The sequence below is a fragment of the Eleutherodactylus coqui genome, chromosome 6, assembly GCF_035609145.1.
Source record: "Eleutherodactylus coqui strain aEleCoq1 chromosome 6, aEleCoq1.hap1, whole genome shotgun sequence".
Taxonomy (NCBI): domain Eukaryota; kingdom Metazoa; phylum Chordata; class Amphibia; order Anura; family Eleutherodactylidae; genus Eleutherodactylus; species Eleutherodactylus coqui.
Window position 1 is genome coordinate 136952067 of NC_089842.1, and position 19788 is coordinate 136971854.

General features: G+C 43.2%; 1 protein-coding gene across 1 annotated transcript in view; it reads left to right on the forward strand.

Annotated features, from left to right (window-relative positions):
• The window catches only part of LOC136631471 (beta-2-glycoprotein 1-like), a 52764-nt gene extending 33920 nt beyond the window's left edge, over positions 1-18844 (forward strand). Inside the window, exons 4-8 of the mRNA XM_066605769.1 lie at positions 1347-1449; positions 1730-1806; positions 4100-4279; positions 8092-8289; positions 18540-18844. Coding sequence (XP_066461866.1) covers positions 1347-1449; positions 1730-1806; positions 4100-4279; positions 8092-8289; positions 18540-18613 — 632 coding nt within the window. The 3' untranslated portion in view covers positions 18614-18844. The remainder of the gene's footprint in view (positions 1-1346; positions 1450-1729; positions 1807-4099; positions 4280-8091; positions 8290-18539) is intronic.
• The last annotated feature ends 944 nt before the right edge of the window (positions 18845-19788 follow it).

Here is a 19788-nt window from a genome sequence, read left to right on the forward strand (position 1 = left end):
AGCAATGTCAAGTGCGAACCCCTAGTAGATCCTAAGTTGATTCTAATGCCAAGTCTTCACATAAAACTCGGGCTTATGAAACAGTTTGTCACAGCTCTAGATAAAGAATCTACAGTGATGAAACATCTACTAAACTTCTTCGCGAAGCTGACTGAGGCCAAGATAAAAGCTGGCATTTTTGTAGGACCACAAATCAAGAGGATCATAGAATATCCGAAATTTCCTGACATGCTCACGGAAGTACAGAAAGCAGCTTGGAACAGTTTTGTTGCCGTGGTTCAGGGGTTTTCGGAAAATCACAAAGCAGACAACTATGTGGAGTTGGTGGAAACGATGGTGAAGAAATACCCTGCTATGGGTTGCAGGATGTCGCTCAAGGTTCATATCCTGGATTCTCATCTACATTAATTCAAGCAGAACATGGGAGCATACTGTGAGGAACAAGGAGAAAGGTTCCACCAAGATATGCAGTAGTTCGAGCGTTCTTATGAAGGACAGTACAACAAGAATATGGTGGGCGACTACATCTGGGGGCTGGTATGTCAAATTGACCAAGTACACAATTGTCAATCAAAAAGAACCAGACATTTTACTTAATTTTGAACTGTATGGACATACTCTGCATTGTACAATGACTTTGGCTCATGATTGTAAGTAATTTCTTTTCTCACTATGTATGTCCTTGAAACTAGAAATTCAAAAATATATTTTTAATTATCGATGTCCTGACCACAAAAGCAAACTTTTTTCTAAATGAATGTTTTTTTCCATATTTTACAATAAGCTAACAGGAACAAATAAGCATTTCTTTGGCACAAAAATCACGTTGCCTAAATTATAATTTAGGCAGGCCAGGAAAAAAAATAGGGTCATAAAACCATCACAAGGGTAAAATTGCTATAGTGTCCAGTACTTTAGGACTGAAACACCCTCTTCTTTAAGAGGTTGATGTAAGGACTGGTCAGTATATTATTGCAGCTTGTGTTCTACCAATAATGTACAGTCATAAACCAGCGGGTCTCTGCTAAGACGAGCACAAGTAAATAATCTCCATAGTAATTGGGTTTATTAGGTGTAGTGATTTTCTTTAAGTGGGTTGTTTGCAGCAGAACTTACCGTTCTCCATAGCAAGAGAGTTCGGACATTTCTATATACTCGGCTGTTGTAAGGGAAATGTAGTATTACACGGCTCCTCTCTCCACTCTGGTTAAAAGACAGATGTCCCAAGTGGGGACTATATGATGTTCATATACTACTGAATATTATTTATGATTCATAATGTGATATCAATGAGTTTTTGGTTCCACATAAGCTAATGATTAACACTACTTTGCTTGAAAATTCAGTTGTATCCACTTGTGATAATCCTCCAAGCCTTGAGAATGGATACTTTATAAAGAATGGCCATTTGATACAAGGAGCGCTGGTTCAGTATAGATGCAACCCAGGGTAAGTTTAAAGTCTTGGTCTCTTTTAGACTTGAGATATAGCAATATGCATCTCCAGTTAGTTGTAGATATGTAGAAGCAAGTCATAGCCATGTATTACTAGCCCATAATCTGCAATGACTGTAAAAAAGTTCTTGTTCCTGGATGGTAGAAAAGTCAAATCAGTCCACATTATAAACTAGACATGGCAATTTTATATCAGCAAATATATTATGATGCAGTATAAGACATAGTTGTATGTTTCCCACAGACTTATATGATTGTACCTTTTCCACGTACAGCTACATACTTGAAGGTCCTATATTCACAGAGTGCCTGGAGAACAAGGCCTGGTCTAAAAATGCTCCCAAATGTAAAAGTAAGTTACTGCTGCTGTCTTGTTACATTCAAATAGTTCACCCAGGATATTTACAGTACTGTCAAAAACTATTTGCCCTTTTTCAAATTTTTCCTATTTTGCATATACTATATTTATCACACTTGAATGTTTCAGATCATCAAACTTCTTGTAATATTAGACAAGTCTAACCCGAATAATCACAAACTGCTAATTTTAACTGATGATTTCATTAATTGAAGGAAAAATGCTGTTTCAACTCTAAGTGAAAAAGTAATTAGCTACTAAATCAACGAGTTAACCAAATTCAATTGCTAATTGAGTTCAATTGCACTCGCCACTTCGAGGTATGATTACTGCCAGACCCGTTGAATCTAAACATCACTTACATAGAACCTGTCTGGCAATGTGAAGCAGGCTGGAGGGTCTCAAAAAGCACCACATGCTGCCACTTTCTAAAGTGATTCAAATACAGATGCAACACAAAGTCATTAAAATTTACCACTCTGGAAAGGATTACAAAGTTAAGGCTCTGGGACTCCGGTGGACCACAGTGAGAGCCATTATCCACATATGGGACTTACGTGGCATTGACCAGGTTATATCCATCATCCTTTTTCTCTTGGTACATACATCCTGATTTGGGACATTCATGTTCTCTATGCGTTGATGTGTGTCCAAGATAGGTGTTTTATCAGACAGCGACCTCTATAAGATATAACCGTGCACCGTTCATTTAAGTACAAACCGTCTTCTTGAACAGTACGCTAGCTGATATAACTATTTACAAGTCAGGAACTTGATTTTTCAAACTTGACCCTTGAAATATCCCCAGCCAATAACTACCTTTTAGGTACTGGGTAACAGGATTCACTTATCCGCTAAGGGAGTTTTTTTTACCTAAAAACGTCTCCCCAGATACCTGACTTTGGCTTACATTTTTTCGGGAGATAACGCCGGTCACGTTATACTAATTTTTGTTGTCTGTATCTGTGTCTGTTTTAGGATTCACAAAAAATCCTTTTTATATACATTTTTATTAATGAAAGCTCAGTTTTAAGAGGGACACTCTAAACCCTTTCTGTGACAAGTATTATCAACATCCAGGTGTTTATCCTGCTACTGTGAAACCCTTTACAAAAAAAATGGACCAAAATTTGTCAGCAGAGGTGTAAAAGACTTATTGCAAAGTATCGCAGACATTTAAATGCAGTTGTTACTTCCAAGGGTTGCACAACCAGCTTTTAGCTTTTGGAGGGCAATTATTTTTTCACATAGGTGATATAGGTTTGGAATAAATCTTCATTTGCAATAAATAGAATGATTATTTAAAAGCTGCATTTTTGTGTTTACTTATATTATTTCTTTTAAATTAAAATTAGCTTGATGATGTGAAATGTTTAAATGTGAAACACATAGAAAAAGTGGGTGTGAAGGCTTATTCCGACATGCATATATCGTCCGGGTTTTCAAGCCTAGCTGATATACACTGTCCCTATCTGCAGGGGAAGAAGATGGGCTGGGCCGGGAGCAGTGCACTGAGCTCCCGCCCCCTCTCTGCCCCTCGCCGCTATTTGCAATAGGAGGGTGGGGGTGGAGCTAAGCTCTGCCCTGCCCCTCCCATTGCAAACAGTGGCAAGGGGCGGAGAGAGGGCAGAGAGGGGGTGGGAGCGTAGTGCACTGCTACCAGCCTGTACCACCTCCTGCCCTTGCAGAGAGAGACAGTGTGTATCGGCCGGGCGTGAAAACCTTAACGATACACACTGCCGATATACGCACGTCGAAATAAGCCCTCAAGCAGGGGCGTAACTATAGAGGATGCCAGGAATGCAGTTGCACCCGGGCCCAGGAGCCTTAGGGGGGCCCATAAGGCCTCTCTTCTCCATATAGGAAGCCCAATACTATGAATAAAGCATTATAGTTGGGGGCCCTGTTACAGATTTTGCATTGGGGCCCCGAATTTTCAAGTTACACCTCTGCCCTCAAGCAAATACTTTTCTCAGCCTTGTATCTTTCTATGTGTAGTATCATTCTATGAATACATGTAGGAGTCTACACAGGATTCAGGGAAGAAAAGTTCAATGGATAAACACGGATTTACACAGGTATGCAAACAGGGGTGGTCAAGAGAAGTTGGGGGGCCCCACAATAAACTTTTGCACCTGGGTCCATGAGCCTTTAGCTATGCCCCTGTTACTATAGGGGTACAAAGGTTGTGGTCTCTCACCCAAAGACTGGAACATGAGACGGCATAAAAGATCCCTTTCTCCCATGTGAAAATGTTCATAAGGAAATTTGTGATTTTTTTTTTCAGAAGTCTATTGTCCACCTCCTCCAGAAATCAAAGAAGGCATTCTTGTAGCAGTGAAGAAAGCAGAGTATGAAGTCTCAGAGGTGATATACTATATGTGCAAAAGAAATTTCTTTAGGGATGGACCACACAGTGTTACCTGTATGGCAAATGGGCAGTGGTCTGATGGTCCAGCCTGCAGAGGTAAGATATGACTACAGGCTCTCGTTGTCCACACACCATTATATCATCCTTTCTGTGCGCTTGCAAATGATTTTTTTGCATTTTTTTTTAAAGGAAGGGATAAGAATTTACATTTGCACAAGTTTTGTACATTTTTTTTTTCAATTTTTGATGTTAGCTGGTTAGGCTCAGAGTGGAAGGAAGTGGATTTAGAAAAAAAAATATGTTTCGAATTTCTAATCTTTCATTTTTCCACTTTTTTTTTCTTAATAATATTTTTCTTATTTTACGTTATACGTGTACTCCTTAAAATTCAGTCTCTTTCCTCCATATTATTGCTCATTGTCCAGTGTAGTTTGCATGCATGGCAGAGATGTTCCACATTTGTATATATAAAGCCAATTGGCGTGTCAATGTGTTGTAGATGACTTGATCATATAATAGACATGCTGTTTATAGGGGTGAAGTTAATGGTACTCATGCCCTTAGGGCTTATTTACATGGGCATATATTGGCCGGGCTTTCACACCCAGCCAATATACACTCCCCCTTTGACACACAAGGGCATCAAAGGGGCTTTCACGACGGCGGCGGAATCTGCATAGATTCCTATAGGAGCCTATGACAGCTGCCGGAGAGAGGAGGTTAGAGGGAGTTTAGCAGCAAGACTATTAAACTCCCTCCCTTCTCCTCTCCGCCCCTTGCCACTGTTTGCAATGGGAGCGGGCGGGACGGGGGCAGAGCTAAGCTCAGCTCATTCCCATTGCTGGCTGCAGAAAAGAGGCGTGAGCTTAGTTCCACCCTCCTTCCACCCCCTCCCATTGCGAATGGCCGGAGGGGAGGAGAGAGGAGGTGAGCTAGTGAGGGGGAGGGAAGGGGGAATGTCTCCCCAGGCCCCACGGCATTGCGGCCTCAGCGTATATGCACCAGGCCCTTTGCCATTCAGGGGTTTATACGGCATCGGCAGGCACATGTAAAGCGCCTATGGCCATGTAAATTGGCCCTTACAAAGAGACTGGATAAAGCCAGCCTGCGATATTGAGTCTAAAACATAAGGAACCTTCTGTATGGGACAGAATTATCCACAGAATGCAACACAGATGTGGATTTTGTCAATTAGTGCAGATTTTATTGCGGTTTTAACTGCGAAGTGCATTCTGCGAAATGTCTTGAGGAATTTTTTCCACAAAATTTATTGTGGAATTACATCTCCTGTATGTAAGAAATCTGCCACAACATTTCCGTAAGATGTCCTTAATTCCACAGCAGAATTATTCCGCCAGAACGCGGAAAATTCTGCGCCAAAATCTGCACAGCTAACATGAATTTTTATGCAGAATTGAAAGTGGCTTAAATCTGCCTACAATTCCGCATTAAAATCCACAATGAGCCCTGCAGGTTGTTGTGCGGATTTCTGCAATGGCAAATTCTGGTGCATCCTGGTGGAATAATTCCACCTCTGTGCAAGCACCCTAAGACAATACGAGTACTACAAATGGCACATGGCAGGTGGGAGGCCTGTTACAGGTTGTATATTGGGGCCAAGAAGCTTCAAGGTACACCTTTGCGGGCTGTGCCAGTACTGCATCGCAAAATTGAAGACTTCCGTAAATGAATCATGCCTCTACTCAATCACCTGTAACAAAAACTGCCAATTCATCACAAACAGGAGATATTGCAATATTATTAGTGATTTTGATTCTTTTAACACATGCATTTATAGAAGGGGAGGAGCCGATGGCATGCTGTATTAGCATAAGGCCGCATGAACACATGCGGGAGCATGCTGCGGAATCCGACCCTATGCCCAGCCGGCATCCACGTGTACCTGTATTTTCCTCTTTTTCTCTCTACTGCGGATGGTCCGCACGACTCGCTGTCGGACATGCGCAGTACATTTTTTTTTAAACTCCTGCTTTTCCTGCCGAATCTACAGCCCGTCTAGAAGGGCCGCGGGTCGGACAGCCTCGATTGACCTTAATGGAAGCCGTCCGTATGGGAACCACAGTAAAATGGAGCATGCTGCTTCCATCCATGAGCGGGAACCGCAATTGTTTTCCGTTCGTGTGCATGAAGAATAATTTTTCCATAGCATGCTATGGAGGATTATTGCTGCGGAATCCAGAGGTGGATGCCCGCTCCGGATTCCGCAGCAAAAATCTGCCCTTGTGCATAGGGCTAAAGGATAACGACTGTTAGTTAAAAGTTTTTCTAAATCATTTATTTTTGGTTTCAGTAAACACAAAAAATTGACTCTAAGGCCTTAGTCAGACGGGCGTTTTTAGCCGCGATTTGCGCATGCGCATGCGTCCGGCGATTTTATAAAACCATTGCTTTGCAATGGTATCGGACACATGAGCGCTTTTTATGCGCTCGTCCGATAAATTATAGAACAAAAAATCGCAGATCGCACCTATCTGCGATCTGCGATTCCTGTTCTCTTCTCTATATGCGCTCAATGGGGCCGGCGGCAGCAGCGCCGACCCCATTGAGAACATATAGAAGACAAATCATTCTTCTCTGCCACAGCTGTAACAGCTGTGGCAGAGAAGAACGATGTTTGCCCATTGAATTCAATGGAGTGGCAATACAGCCGCTCCATTGAAAGCAATGGGCTGCCGGCGTGCGCGGGGTGAATTGTCGGGAAGGGGTTAAATATATAAGCCCTTCCCTGCAATTCATCCTAAAATGTGTTAAAATAAAAAAAAATTGTATACTCACCTCTCCGCTGCAGCCGGAGTCCAGCCGCGGCCGCTGTCAGTTCTCCTGAACTGCTTCTTGGCACTATTCAGCCGGCGGGGATTTTAAAGCCCCTGCTGAATGATCTGCCTCTGATTGGTCACAGCCCTGACCAATCAGAGGCCGGTTTCACTCACACACCCATTCATGAATTCATGAATGGGTGAGTGACTGCTGCCTCTCAGCACTGAGCCAATCAGGGGCAGGTCTGACTCACATCCATTCATGAATTCATGAATGGGTGTGAGTGAGGCATGCCTCTGATTGGCTCAGCGCTGAGCCAATCAGGGGGCAGGTCTGACTCACACCCCCTTCACACCCACTGCAGGACGGCCGCGCGGAGCTCCGGCTGCCGGGAGAAGGTGAGTATACAATTTTTTTTTATTTTAACACATTTTAGGATGAATTGCAGGGAAGGGCTTATATATTTAAGCCCTTACCGACAATTCATCCCGGGCTCGCCCGCAGCGCATTGCTTTAAAGGGAGGCGGCTCTATTGCCGTCTCCATTGAATGCAATGCGCTGCACAGCTCCGGCCCGTTTCTAATGAAACGCGGCTAGGAGCAGATTTTCGGGGGATTTGCGGGCGACTTGCACGCACCGGTCACGCGATTTGCGGATGCGCATCCGTCATGCGATCCGCAAATCGCGCGAAAAAACGCCCGTCTGACTAAGGCCTATGGGTGAATGCCCACGGACGGATTTGCATTGCATTTCCCGTGGCAGAAATCGGCGCATGAATTCCACATTGGCAAGGTTCTACTGAAACGAACAGCTTTCTTCCTGCCAACACACACATGCAGATTTGTACCGCTGATTTCTGCGAGTGGGAAAAAATCGTGGCATATTCTATTTTACCGCGGTTTTACGCCACAGGAGGTCTCTATTGGTATCAAGAAAGCGAGACTGCGGAAATCCATGTGGAAAAACGCCATCCCTAGCTGGCTTTTTTTTGTTCTGAATCACGGTACTCCTGTGGCGTAAATCCATAGGCGTATTCTGCGTTGCTCGTGGGCATGAGCCCTAAAGCAAATAAATCCTTGAACAGTTTGTAATCGTGTTTCTTTATGTGTCTCCTTCCACTCTGTATGCAGCAAGATGTAAAGTGCCAGTGCAACGAAGCCAAGTTATTTACCGAGATCAGAAGGTCTGGGTCACAGAAATTGATGAGGGTCTGGTGCATCACTCCGAGAACGTGGGGTTTTTCTGTCGGAATAAAACACAAGCCTGCAGCTACACAGCCTCCAGCCAATGTTTTGATGGAGAACTCAAACCTCCAGAGTGTTATGAAGGTAAATGAATGCCGTTACATGATTTATGTATAGTGTGCATACTCGCTGTCAGTATCCCATGAACAAAGATTGCACAGTTGACACTTTGCATTCTAATGGAACTTTGTGTAGACTTTTGCACCTAAAACTACATTTTTATGAAAAAAAAAGAAATCTGAAAAAGCAGATCTCCTGAACACAGTGTAGGCTAGATTCCCACATGGTTTTTTTTTGGAGTCACATGCAGTTTTTGGTGTAGCTTTTGATGAGAGAGGAGGCATGAGAAACTTCTGGCTTTGTCTAAAAAAAAGAGCATCGAAAACTGCATATGTGTTTCCAGCCTTAAAGATAGTAAATTATTGATGAATTATCCTATAGAACATCAATAATAGTTGATCGTGGTGACCTGTCATTTGTTGTCACTTCAGCCCATACCAGGCACCAGTGCCCTACATTCTATAGTGGCTGTGCATGGTATTGCAGCTCAGTCCCATTCACTTGAACGGGAGAGGGGTACTCTCAGACCAAGTGATGAATGAATGTGATGTCACTGGCCTGAGAAGGGTCTGTGGCACTTACATGAGCCCTATAGCCTCTTCATTTAGCTGATCGGTAAGGATCCCAAGCAGTGAACCCCCACCAACCAACACTTAAAGGGGTTGTCTCGCGAAATCAAGTGGGGTTATACACTTCTGTATGGCGATATTAATGCACTTTGTAATATACATCGTGCATTAAATATGAGCCATACAGAAGTTATTCACTTACCTGCTCCGTTGCTAGCGTCCTCGTCTCCATGGTTCCGTCTAAATTCGCTGGCAGCTTGCTTTTTTAGACGCGCTTGCGCAGTCCGGTCTTCTCCTTTCAGCACGAGCCGCTTCAGTGTGCTCCCCGCTACAGCTCTTCTGCGCATGCGCAGACGAGCTGTCACTGCTCGGGAGCGCGCTGGAGCGGCCATTCTGTACCATCCTCTGTTAGAGGAAGGTGCAGAGCCGCCCAGCTGTCCCGAGAAGCCGCCCAGCTGTCCCGCCGTCCTGCCGCCCAGGTAAGTGATGGTCCGGGGGGGCTGCCGCTGTGCCGGGGGGGGGGGCTGCCGCTGTGATGGGGGGGGCTGCCGCTGTGATGGGGGGGCTGCCGCTGTGATGGGGGGGCTATCGCTGTGCCGGGGGGGGCTGCCGCTGTGATGGGGGGGCTGTCGCTGTGCCGGGGGGGGGCTGCCGCTGTGATGCGGGGGGCTGCCGCTGTGATGGGGGGGCTGTCGCTGTGATGGGGGGGCTGCCGCTGTGCCAGGGGGGCTGCCGCTGTGCCGGGGGGGGGGCTGTCGCTGTGATGGGGGGGCTGTCGCTGTGCCGGGGGAGGGGGGGGCTGCGCCGGTTACCTGCTGCCTGGCGGTGGGTGACTGTGTGCCGTGGTCGGCCGCGTTCAATCCAGGGGTCCGGTCGGCGGCTGCGGGGCGTCTGGTTGTCAGGGAGACACAGCTGGTAGCGTCTCGGGAGCGCGCACGTCGGGCTACAGCAAGCGATGGGAAAAGAGCCGGCAGCCATCTTGGGAAAGTATATTTAAGCCCTTCCCGACAATTCATCCCGCGATCGTCGGCAGCCCATTGCTTTCAATGGAGTCGGCTGTATTGCTGGCTCCATTGAATTCAATGGGCTAACATCGTTCTTCTCTGCCACAGCTGTTACAGCTGTGGCAGAGAAGAATGATTTCTCTTCTATATGTTCTCAATGGGGTCGGCGCTGCTGCCGCCGGCCCCATTGAGCGCATATAGAGAAGAGAACAGGAATCGCAGATCGCAGATAGGTGCGGTCTGCGATTTCTGTTCTATAATTTATCGGACAAGCGCATAAAAAGCGCTCATGTGTCCGATAAAAATTCGCCGGACGCATGCGCAAATTGCGTTAAAAACGCCCGTCTGACTAAGGCCTTAGTCAGACAGGCGTTTTTTTTGCGCGATTTGCGGATTGCATGACGGATGCGCATCCGCAAATCGCGTGACTGGTGCCCGAAAATCGGGCGGAGCTGTCCAGCGCATTGCATTCAATGGAGCCGGCAATACAGCCCGCTCCATTGAAAGCAATGCGCTGCGGGCGAGTGTGGGATGAATTGTCGGGAAGGGCTTAAATATATAAGCCCTTCCCGACAATTCATCCAGAAAAGTGTTAAACTAAAAAATATATATATACTGACCTGCTCCCGGCAGCCGGAGTTCCGCGCGGCCGTCCTGCAGTGGGTGTGAAGGGGGTGTGAGTCAGACCTGCCCCCTGATTGGCTCAGCGCTGAGCCAATCAGGGGGCAGGTCTGACTCACACCCCCTTCACACCCACTGAATGGGTGTGAGTGAGACCTGCCTCTGATTGGCTCAGCGCTGAGCCAATCAGGGGGCAGGTCTGACTCACACCCCCTTCACACCCACTGCAGGATGGCCGCGCGGAACTCCGGCTGCCGGTAGCAGGTCAGTATATATATATTTTTTAGTTTAAGACTTTTCTGGATGAATTGCAGGGAAGGGCTTATATATTTAAGCCCTTCCCGACAATTCATCCCGCGATCGTCGGCAGCCCATTGATTTCAATGGAGTCGGCTGTATTGCCAGCTCCATTGAATTCAATGGACAAACATCGTTCTTCTCTGCCACAGCTGTTACAGCTGTGGCAGAGAAGAATGATTTGTCTTCTATATGTTCTCAATGGGGTCGGCGCTGCTGCCGCCGGCCCCATTGAGCGCATATAGAGAAGAAGGACCGTTGTGGTTCTTGAAGCCTAAAATCACTCCTAACACTCTCCCTATAGCAGCCCCGGCATCAACAGCACTTTCCCTCAGCTAAGTGAGAACGCATCTGTGGCGAGCAGCGGGCCGGCAGATTTTAATACTCGGTGACACCTAATCTCGCCAGCCACTCACTGCAGGGGGGTGGTATAGGGCTTGAACGTTGCAGGGGGAAGTTGTAATGCCTTCCCTGTATTTCTATTGGCCAGAAAAGCGCGCAAATTTCTCAGGGAAGAAAATGAAAGTAACTCGAACATCGCGTGGTACTCGTTACGAGTAACGAGCATCTCGAACACCCTAATACTCGAACGAGTATCAAGTTCGGACGAGTATGCTCGCTCATCTCTATTAATGACCTATCCTGAGGATAAGTCATCAATAGTTTGCTCACTGGAAACGCCTTTAATATTCTATCAAAGCCAATGGCTAGCTAAGTTCTGTTCACTTGAACTGTGAAGAAGGATCCACTTTAGGGACATTTCACAAGGGACAGAATTAGCCTGCACAGACATTTCTGCGCAACAATGAGATTACTAAAGGGCTTAAATTTGACATCTGTTAAAATCCAAGCATCTTTAATTCAAGACCGCAAGATTCAATTCCGCTGCGGGAAAGCTTTCTGCTGCAGAATTTAGGATGTCCAGAAGAATTGTTGTGGATTTCTAAGACACAGGACATATAATGCTGTAATAAAGTCTGCAGGAAAAAAACGCAAGAAATTCCGCAAGATGTTCCACAGGACGCATTCCACAGTTAAAACTGCAACCAAATGTGTACTAATTGACAAAATCTGCATCTGTGCTGTGTCCCATCCTGTATGCAAGGTCTCTTATCAGTCTCTCAATCAGGCTTTAGGGTCTGTTCACACATCATGTCTTTTGTGTGGGGAGTGTCCTAGAGCCTGATGATTGCAGTGGAGGCACACCAGAAGCGCTCCAACAGTTATGCAATGTGTGTGGTATGTTTGACAAAATTAAAAGATTAAAATTAAAAGGCTGTTTTTTCATCTATTCAACAATTTCAACTAGCTGTTGTCTATTACAAACACACTTAACAGGAGATACTGTACTGTGCACTTGCTTCACCTTTCTGTATGGGCACATTATTTTGAATCTGTGTTCTCAAGTCATTTGCTTGTACTGATTCATAATAATATCTGTTTTAAGTGTGTCATCTTTTATAGAATCTATAGGGAGATTTGTTTGTCTTTAATGTATTATTGCTCAAAAGAAATATTTTTGATGGCAATATACATTTACCCTCTGTATTCTAGCGAATTTATTAAGAAGGTGTTGAAATTTGTGGCTCTATACCCTGCTATACCTACATTGATTGTTGGTGATTATAAGAATTGTCTGGATCTCTGTTTGAATAAGTTTTAATGAAGGCCCTATAGTGGCTTCTTCTTCCCCAACTACTTTTGCACATTTATTAATGGCATTAGGTTTATATGACCTGTGGAGATTCAGAAATCCAGAAGTTTGACAATACTCTAATACTCTTGCTATTACAGTTCACATAATACATTTTCTACAACAAATCTCCAAATAGGTACTCCATCTATGCTTCCTTATGTTCACGGAGTGGAATATCCACCATGAACTGTGTCTGATGACTCTCCACTCTAATTGTTGTTGATTATATGGTGGAGAAATTGGTTTGGATAGAGTTTGGAAGTTAAATCCCCTTTGGTTGAACTTGCTTGATAGTAATGCTAGAACGGCGGAGGCTGTTTTGGAATTTTTTCAGATTAATATTGGCTTTTCCTCAGTGTCTATAATGTGGGATGCTATGAAGGCATTTATAAATGGTCATTATATACAGACGATTAGCCTATATAAGTCTAAATGTCAGGATGTCATTAGGGTCTTTCAATGACGAGCTTTAGATAAATATTCTCCCACTAAACAGGCAGAAATTAATTGGAAAGAGGCAAAGTCTCAACTTGCAGATGATCTGAGAAGTGTTGAAAGAAATAAGTGTCTTTTTATGAAGCGGAAGATCTTAGAGGAAGAGGAAGCAGGGGGTTGTTTTTTGGCTGCTATAATTAAGGCACAGGAATCATCATCTTATGCTGCAGCATTGAGAAGGCCTAATAACATTCTGGGAGGATGTTTTTTTTTCTCTATTTTAAAAATCTGTATGCTTCGAAGTTAATTGTGGATTGTGAAGATTTTTATGAATATTTGGCTTGGATGTAATTGCCAATTTTGTGTGATGATCAGAGTCAAAATAGAGGATCCTTTGATGCTAAATGAGTCAAAAGATGCAGTAGCAACACTTCCTAATGAAAAGTCGCTTGGGTTGAATGGTCTTCCTAATGAATTTTTTAAGCACTACCAGGATATGCTTCTGTCACAGTTATTGACGATATTTAATGAATCATTGCATGAAGACATCCTTCCACCATCCATGAGAGATGCTGTGATTGTTTTAATTCCTAAACCTGGAAAGGACTTGTCCCTTTCTGATTCCTATAGCTCAATATCTCCGTTGACCACTGATGTTAAAATCTGCACGAAAGTATTCGCAAATAGATTATTTTTAGTAATGAATCAGCTACTACTTTAAGGAGTTATATTTGAATTATTTGGCAGATCATTGAGTTATGTTCTTTGCATATTATACTTATGAATGTATAAATGTAATGGAATTATAGGGCAATTGTATTCAAAAATATAATTTTCATAAAAGTAATCTGATTAAAAAACAAAATTGTTGCAGAATTTTACCTGTGGAATTCGCAATGAAATTCTAGAATAAAGTAAAGTATAATGTAAGTAAATGCAATGAATGAAATTCACCATGAAAATCCACACCTATCTTTGGTGCATGATGTGCAGGAGTTTTCATAAACTCCTATGGGAGCAGGAGTCTATGGAAACTTCTGCGCAGGAAAACGAGATTACAACTCTCGTTAGGAGGATTTCTGCTGATGGAAGGAATTCCCAGCTGCCCAGAAGCACATTTTAAATGTCCCGCTGTAAACTCCTGTTAGTGTGGGGATGAGGGGAAGCCCCGAGGGTTCCCTTAATCTCTGCGAGGACTAAGAGGAATTTACAGTGGGACATTTAAAATGTGCTTCTGGACAGCACGTTTTAAATGTCCTGCTGTAAGCTGCTGGGAATTCCTCCAGCCTCCCTGCTGGACAATTCCCCAGGAGTAGAGGGCAGTAGGGACTCTCTTCACCTCACTGCGCAAGAGATTTCCCTATAGCGGGATGAGAGAGGGGGCAGTGTTGCAGGGCTTCCCTGAGAGCATGGGAGGGGAGGGTGGGGCTAGAGGGCATCTATGTGAGAAGCCTGCCACCTCTCTCTAGCCCTGCCCACTCTCTCTGTGCTATGAGGATATCCCTCAGCAATCCCCAGAGCAGGGAAAGAGAGCACTGAGCTATGGATTAATCCCCCATAGCCCCGCTCTCTCTTTCCTTGCTATGGGGAAATCCCGAAGCCCTGCGGGGCTGCTGCTTCTTCTCTCTCCTCCTTGAGCAGCTGCACTTTTTTAAGCACAGCTACTCCAGTGAGCAGCTGCCCGTTCATGTGATTTTGAGAACAGTATAGGTGCGTTTTTTTTTTTTTTTTTTACGCATCTCTGCTGCGCTAAAGCCACACTCGTGTGAACGAGGCATTATTTACGGGAACGTTCATTGTTTACTTCGAAGGAATAAACCTGTTCTGGTCATATGAGGGACACATAAGTTGGTGGCTTGTTCCAGTTGTTCTAATATAGACACCTAGAATCTTAATATGCGCAGTCTCCAGCATCTGTCTTTGAATGGTCCACCAAGAAGATGTGCCACATCAACATTCCTGTTGGACAAACTGGTGGGCAAGTCTTCTTTGGGATAGACTCTATATGATGTCCATCTGTCACTCACTCATAACCTATGGTCATCTTGAATCAATTGGCTAATGCGAGTGCTGAGGTCATGGCAGAGATTTTAAAAAGCCGGGTTATGGTCTGGATGCTCACATATAGCTCCAGTGCCCTGATGACACCTTTGTTGGTGAAAAATGTTACAGGGGCTATTGTAGTATTGCAGTATAGATAGCTCTTCACACAGCAAGAACTTTATTAGGATGTAGAGTTTGCAATGAGTTCCAACAATTGCTTTACACACAGTGTTATTCACCAGAGAACAGGCATAGAAGTGTAGTCTGAAGTCTACACCTGAAATACATAGCAGCTCTATCATTTTAATTTGGCCCAAGACGTTGATTTTAGACAATATACATAACTACTGCATTTAATTTTGTTAGGGACACAATTAACAGGCTCATCTCTGCCCTCATGGAAATTTTTGTTTGTTCCATCACATAACCAAGACAGATTTTTATCCGGTGGATGTAAGCAATGAATTTTCTTATCGAATAACAGAAAGCAGAGATCTTGAAAACGGAGCAATACAGAAAGTACAAAGTCATGACAAAATTGCAAAAAATATACTGGAAGGTTTGATATTCCATAGAAAGCCTTTAAAAGACTAACAGTATGTTGTAGTGCCAGTCTCAGCTTTGTCAATGTGAGAAATCATTACTAAAGAGAAAACACATATAAGTCCCTAGGTGAGCAGAGTTTCTTCATAAGCTCCTGTGGGACGTTTTCTCTTTCTCTAGACAAAATATCATTTTTCTGAACTAAATATAAAACTAATCTTGCATTGTCAGGAAACAAAAGAACAGTAAAAAAGTGAATATATGAAATACATACAATCGAGAACCTCATGTGTGCCTATAGCTAGCAATCAGTGTTCAGAAATCAGATAAATTAGGAAATTAAGCACAATGAGGCAAATGTACTAAATTTGTCTAATAGACAGTGTAAACTTAGGGCCCTTTTACATAGGATGACTGTCGAGCGCCTATGTATCCAATAGTCGTCTCAGCAATCATCGCTTTCCACAGGAGTGATATACTCAATGAATGGAGGCAGATTGCTTCAGAGATCTCTTCCTCCTCCAGTCACAGTGAACAGGCAGTTGTTCATAGATGAATGTCTGCCTGTTCACATGGGCCAACTATCACAGGTTTTTATAAATTATACTTGCCGTGCAGTCGTTGGCCGTGTTTACCCTTAACGATTATCGTTACGTTTCGCATGATCCAATGATCAACTGAACGATAATCATTCCTGAAAAAGGCTGCTTAGACCAGGCAGTTTGAAAATACAGCAAATTTATCACAATGGCTCATAAATTTGGAGCATCTTTAGACTCTTTATCTAAGTTTACAACACCTATTGTCCTGGCTAAAGCTCATCATACAGGCAAACAGGATCTCATTATTAACCCTTTGGGTCCCCCCAATTGCTTGCATATTCTAAACACCAGCTAAACTGATGAAGGGGTTTTTCTTGAAACGCGTCTTCATATGTTGATCACGTATTTTATTTCCACACCTTTGGTCGCTTCCTACATTCTCTAACCTGGAGTGCTGTGCCTATTCTTCTGTCAGTTGTTGGTCCTATGATTGAAATAGGGCATCCTAAGACAAGACCCTCTGCTGTGTGCTAAGCAGCTCATTGATCGAGAGAGATCATGTGGTTAGTCTGTCCACACCCTTTGTATATACATACAGCATGCATCTTGGATTGGTCAGCTTTTTAGTGTGTATAGTAGCACCTCGGCACCATGGAAATAGTGGAATGCAAATGGCGTAATCCGCAGTATTTCTGCAGCAAATCTGCACCAAAATCCACTTATAAGACATGCAAGTTTTGCAGTGGGTTTGCTTCCGGTTAATTTTTACTCCACTTGTGAATCCAACTTTAGGCCAGTTTCACACAAGTATTAAAGTCACATTTATGCACCTGTATTACGGATGAGCATGAACTCAGAGCATCATAGATTCGTCTTATGCTGTGAGCTTGGGTCAGGAGATCCGCAGTCAGGCCTGGACACTCGTACATATAAAAACACATAAATATGCTCAGAATATGCTTGTGTGCAACCGGCCTTTAAGTATTTGTCTCATGAAGACCATCCCCCCCTCCCCTTTTTTTTTTTTTTTTTTTTTTTAAAGCCATTTTCCTTAAAGGGACTCTGGCAGCAGTTTTGCAGATGCAAAAGTGCTAACAATGCTATGTATGCTCATGGGAGAAGGATGTAATTATACCTTTGTGAAACTTGGTACTACTTACATCGGTCATAAAATCAACTTTTAATCCATGGCATTCGCCTCCATAAGTGCTCTGGAGGTAGGCCTTCTCACTGAAGTGTTCTCTGCAGTGTCCAGTGTACTGCTCCAAAACTGTAGTGGTCTCCTGGCTGGACACTGGACCTGTCAGGAGAAGAGCCACCACCAGAGACTGGCGGTGGCATGTGTCCTGTGGAATAAAAGCAGACTGACGAGGATGGCAATAAGCTTCACAAAGGTATGATTACACACTGCTCCTTTGACCCTGCATACCACTGTCTGCAGTTTTGCCAATGCAAAATTAGTGACAGTCTCCCTTTACCCTCCGTAGGCCGCTGCATGGTAATCTAGCTTCACATGATATCTATGTTGGAGAAATAGGACAAAAACTGAAAGCGAGGATGAGGTCGCATCGCCACACGATTAAAGAAAGAAAGACAGAATTTCCTGTGGAAAAGCATTTTTCTAGTCACGGATACAACATATGGGCGTTATATACTTAAAGGCAATGTTAAGTCCCAATGTCACAGAAGAATTTGGAAATATATGTTTATAACCTACTATCAGAAACTGAATGAATTTCGGAGGGGGGGGGGGGTTTACACTAGTGGAGAATATGAGAAACCCAGAGCAGAGGTAACGGGTTAGCCTGATGTTGACCCCTAACAACAATTTACAGACTATAAACATTCACATTCCTTATCACTGGACTAATAATTTACTGTTATGGTCATCCCTCCCTGATATTTATCTAAGTGCTATTAATCACAATGTCTGTGCCCTCTGGTCCTGCGTCTGGTATTTATCTAGTGCAAATTAAGTTCACCATGTCTGTGCCCTTCCATGTGATCGTGTGTATATGTTTTATTATGAATACGTCTTTACATTTGTTCCATTATACCTGAGGAAGAACCCTGAAAGGTTTGAAAGCTCGCTATTACATTATGTATTTTTGTTAGCTATTAGAAGGTATCATATCTACAAGATTACTTGGTTTCTCTTACTGAAAACAATCACACTATGTTATCCATGTAATGCATGGACATATCAGTCATCCCATATACAACTGTCCCTTCTCCTTTAATAGATTTTAAGAATGTAATAAGACTATATTGTACATTATACCTCACAGGTTATTTTTCACTTGAAAGACAAGTACTCCTCTAATTAGGAAGCTTCATCCGTAAGGTGCCTGTAAGCTATACAATGCTAATTTAACCCTGTGGGCTGTAATGTACTAGACAGTGCCACAAGGGAACTTAAGGCTTAAGAATGATTGGGTCAGCTTAGCTGTATGTCCTCAGGGGTGCAAATACATTGATTTTAGACTTAATTTTTACTAAAAATATCTCTTTTAATATTCCTTAGAGCCAACGTGGGTTCAGTATAATTTTTTCTTCAAGAAGGTGGTGTCAGAAATCTCTTCATGCCAAGAACTGTGAATGCTTTGAAAGAATGAAAGAAGATTTTACCATAAGTATTTGAACCTCTCTGTGTTAACAAGACAGAATTCTACCATTGTGTATTTGTTCTTTATCCATTTCTTTCTTGGCTGTAAATAATGCTGCATGCCAGTGTGAGAGATCAGCCGCTTCATGAGCTACACTGTTTTACTGCAGAGTTTAGGAGAATGTGTATAAAGTGATATTTATTTGTAATGACTGCAGATTTTATTAAATGCATTTCATTCACATGAAAGTGTTTCTTTGTATCGGCTGTGCGGAAGTGGAAATACCCCATACGTATTTCTTTTTGTCAATGCTTTACACAGTGAGTAGATTTTCCCAAAGTAGGAGCAGAAACGATAAATTTTCCATCATTGGTGCGGAGGATCAAATAAATACAAAAATGTTGCACACTCAGAGCTTGAAAAAACTGCTGTACTATCGATCCATCTCGTAAAGATCCCTAAAACTATATCCATACCCTGATATCGGTCCATAATATACCTCCATGTGTCTTATTTTATCATGGTTGACTCCTTAGCATGTGGTGCAATACCCATACTTCCCCCGATTACCAAATAGGCAGAGTAGGCTTCAGCCTATAGGCCCTGCATCTTTTAGGCGCTCCGCAACAAAGAACCTAGAACATTTGATCTTCAAAGAAAAATTACAATCAAGTTTTCTTAAATTGTTTCCAAAAGCTAAAAACTAAATGAATCAACTCAAAGAAATGAAAATTTTAGAATTCAGTCTCTATAGAGAAAATACTGTATTTATGTACCCATTAACATCTTATCGTACATAAACCATAGACATCAGGATCACATTACAGTTTGTCTCTTATAGGCTCATCTTCTGTCAGCTGTCAATGTGTAAAGGATTTCGGTGCAATCTGCATACGTGTAATGTACAGTAGTGATGGTCACCTCCATCTAGTGGCTGACATGCACACTACACTACTTAGTTCAGTGTCATCCCATTAGAGTGCATGCTCAAGAAACAAAGTTGTCTGTTAGTTAGTGTGTCGTGGGTTTCCACCGACTCCAAATCATAGTAGAATATTTGGAAGTAGAGGCTTCAAGAGCACCGATGAGCATAAATATCTGACGTCTCCATTAGCTAGTTATCTTTTCTGAGTTATAATGAAGTTCAGATAACTTCACCATCTAATT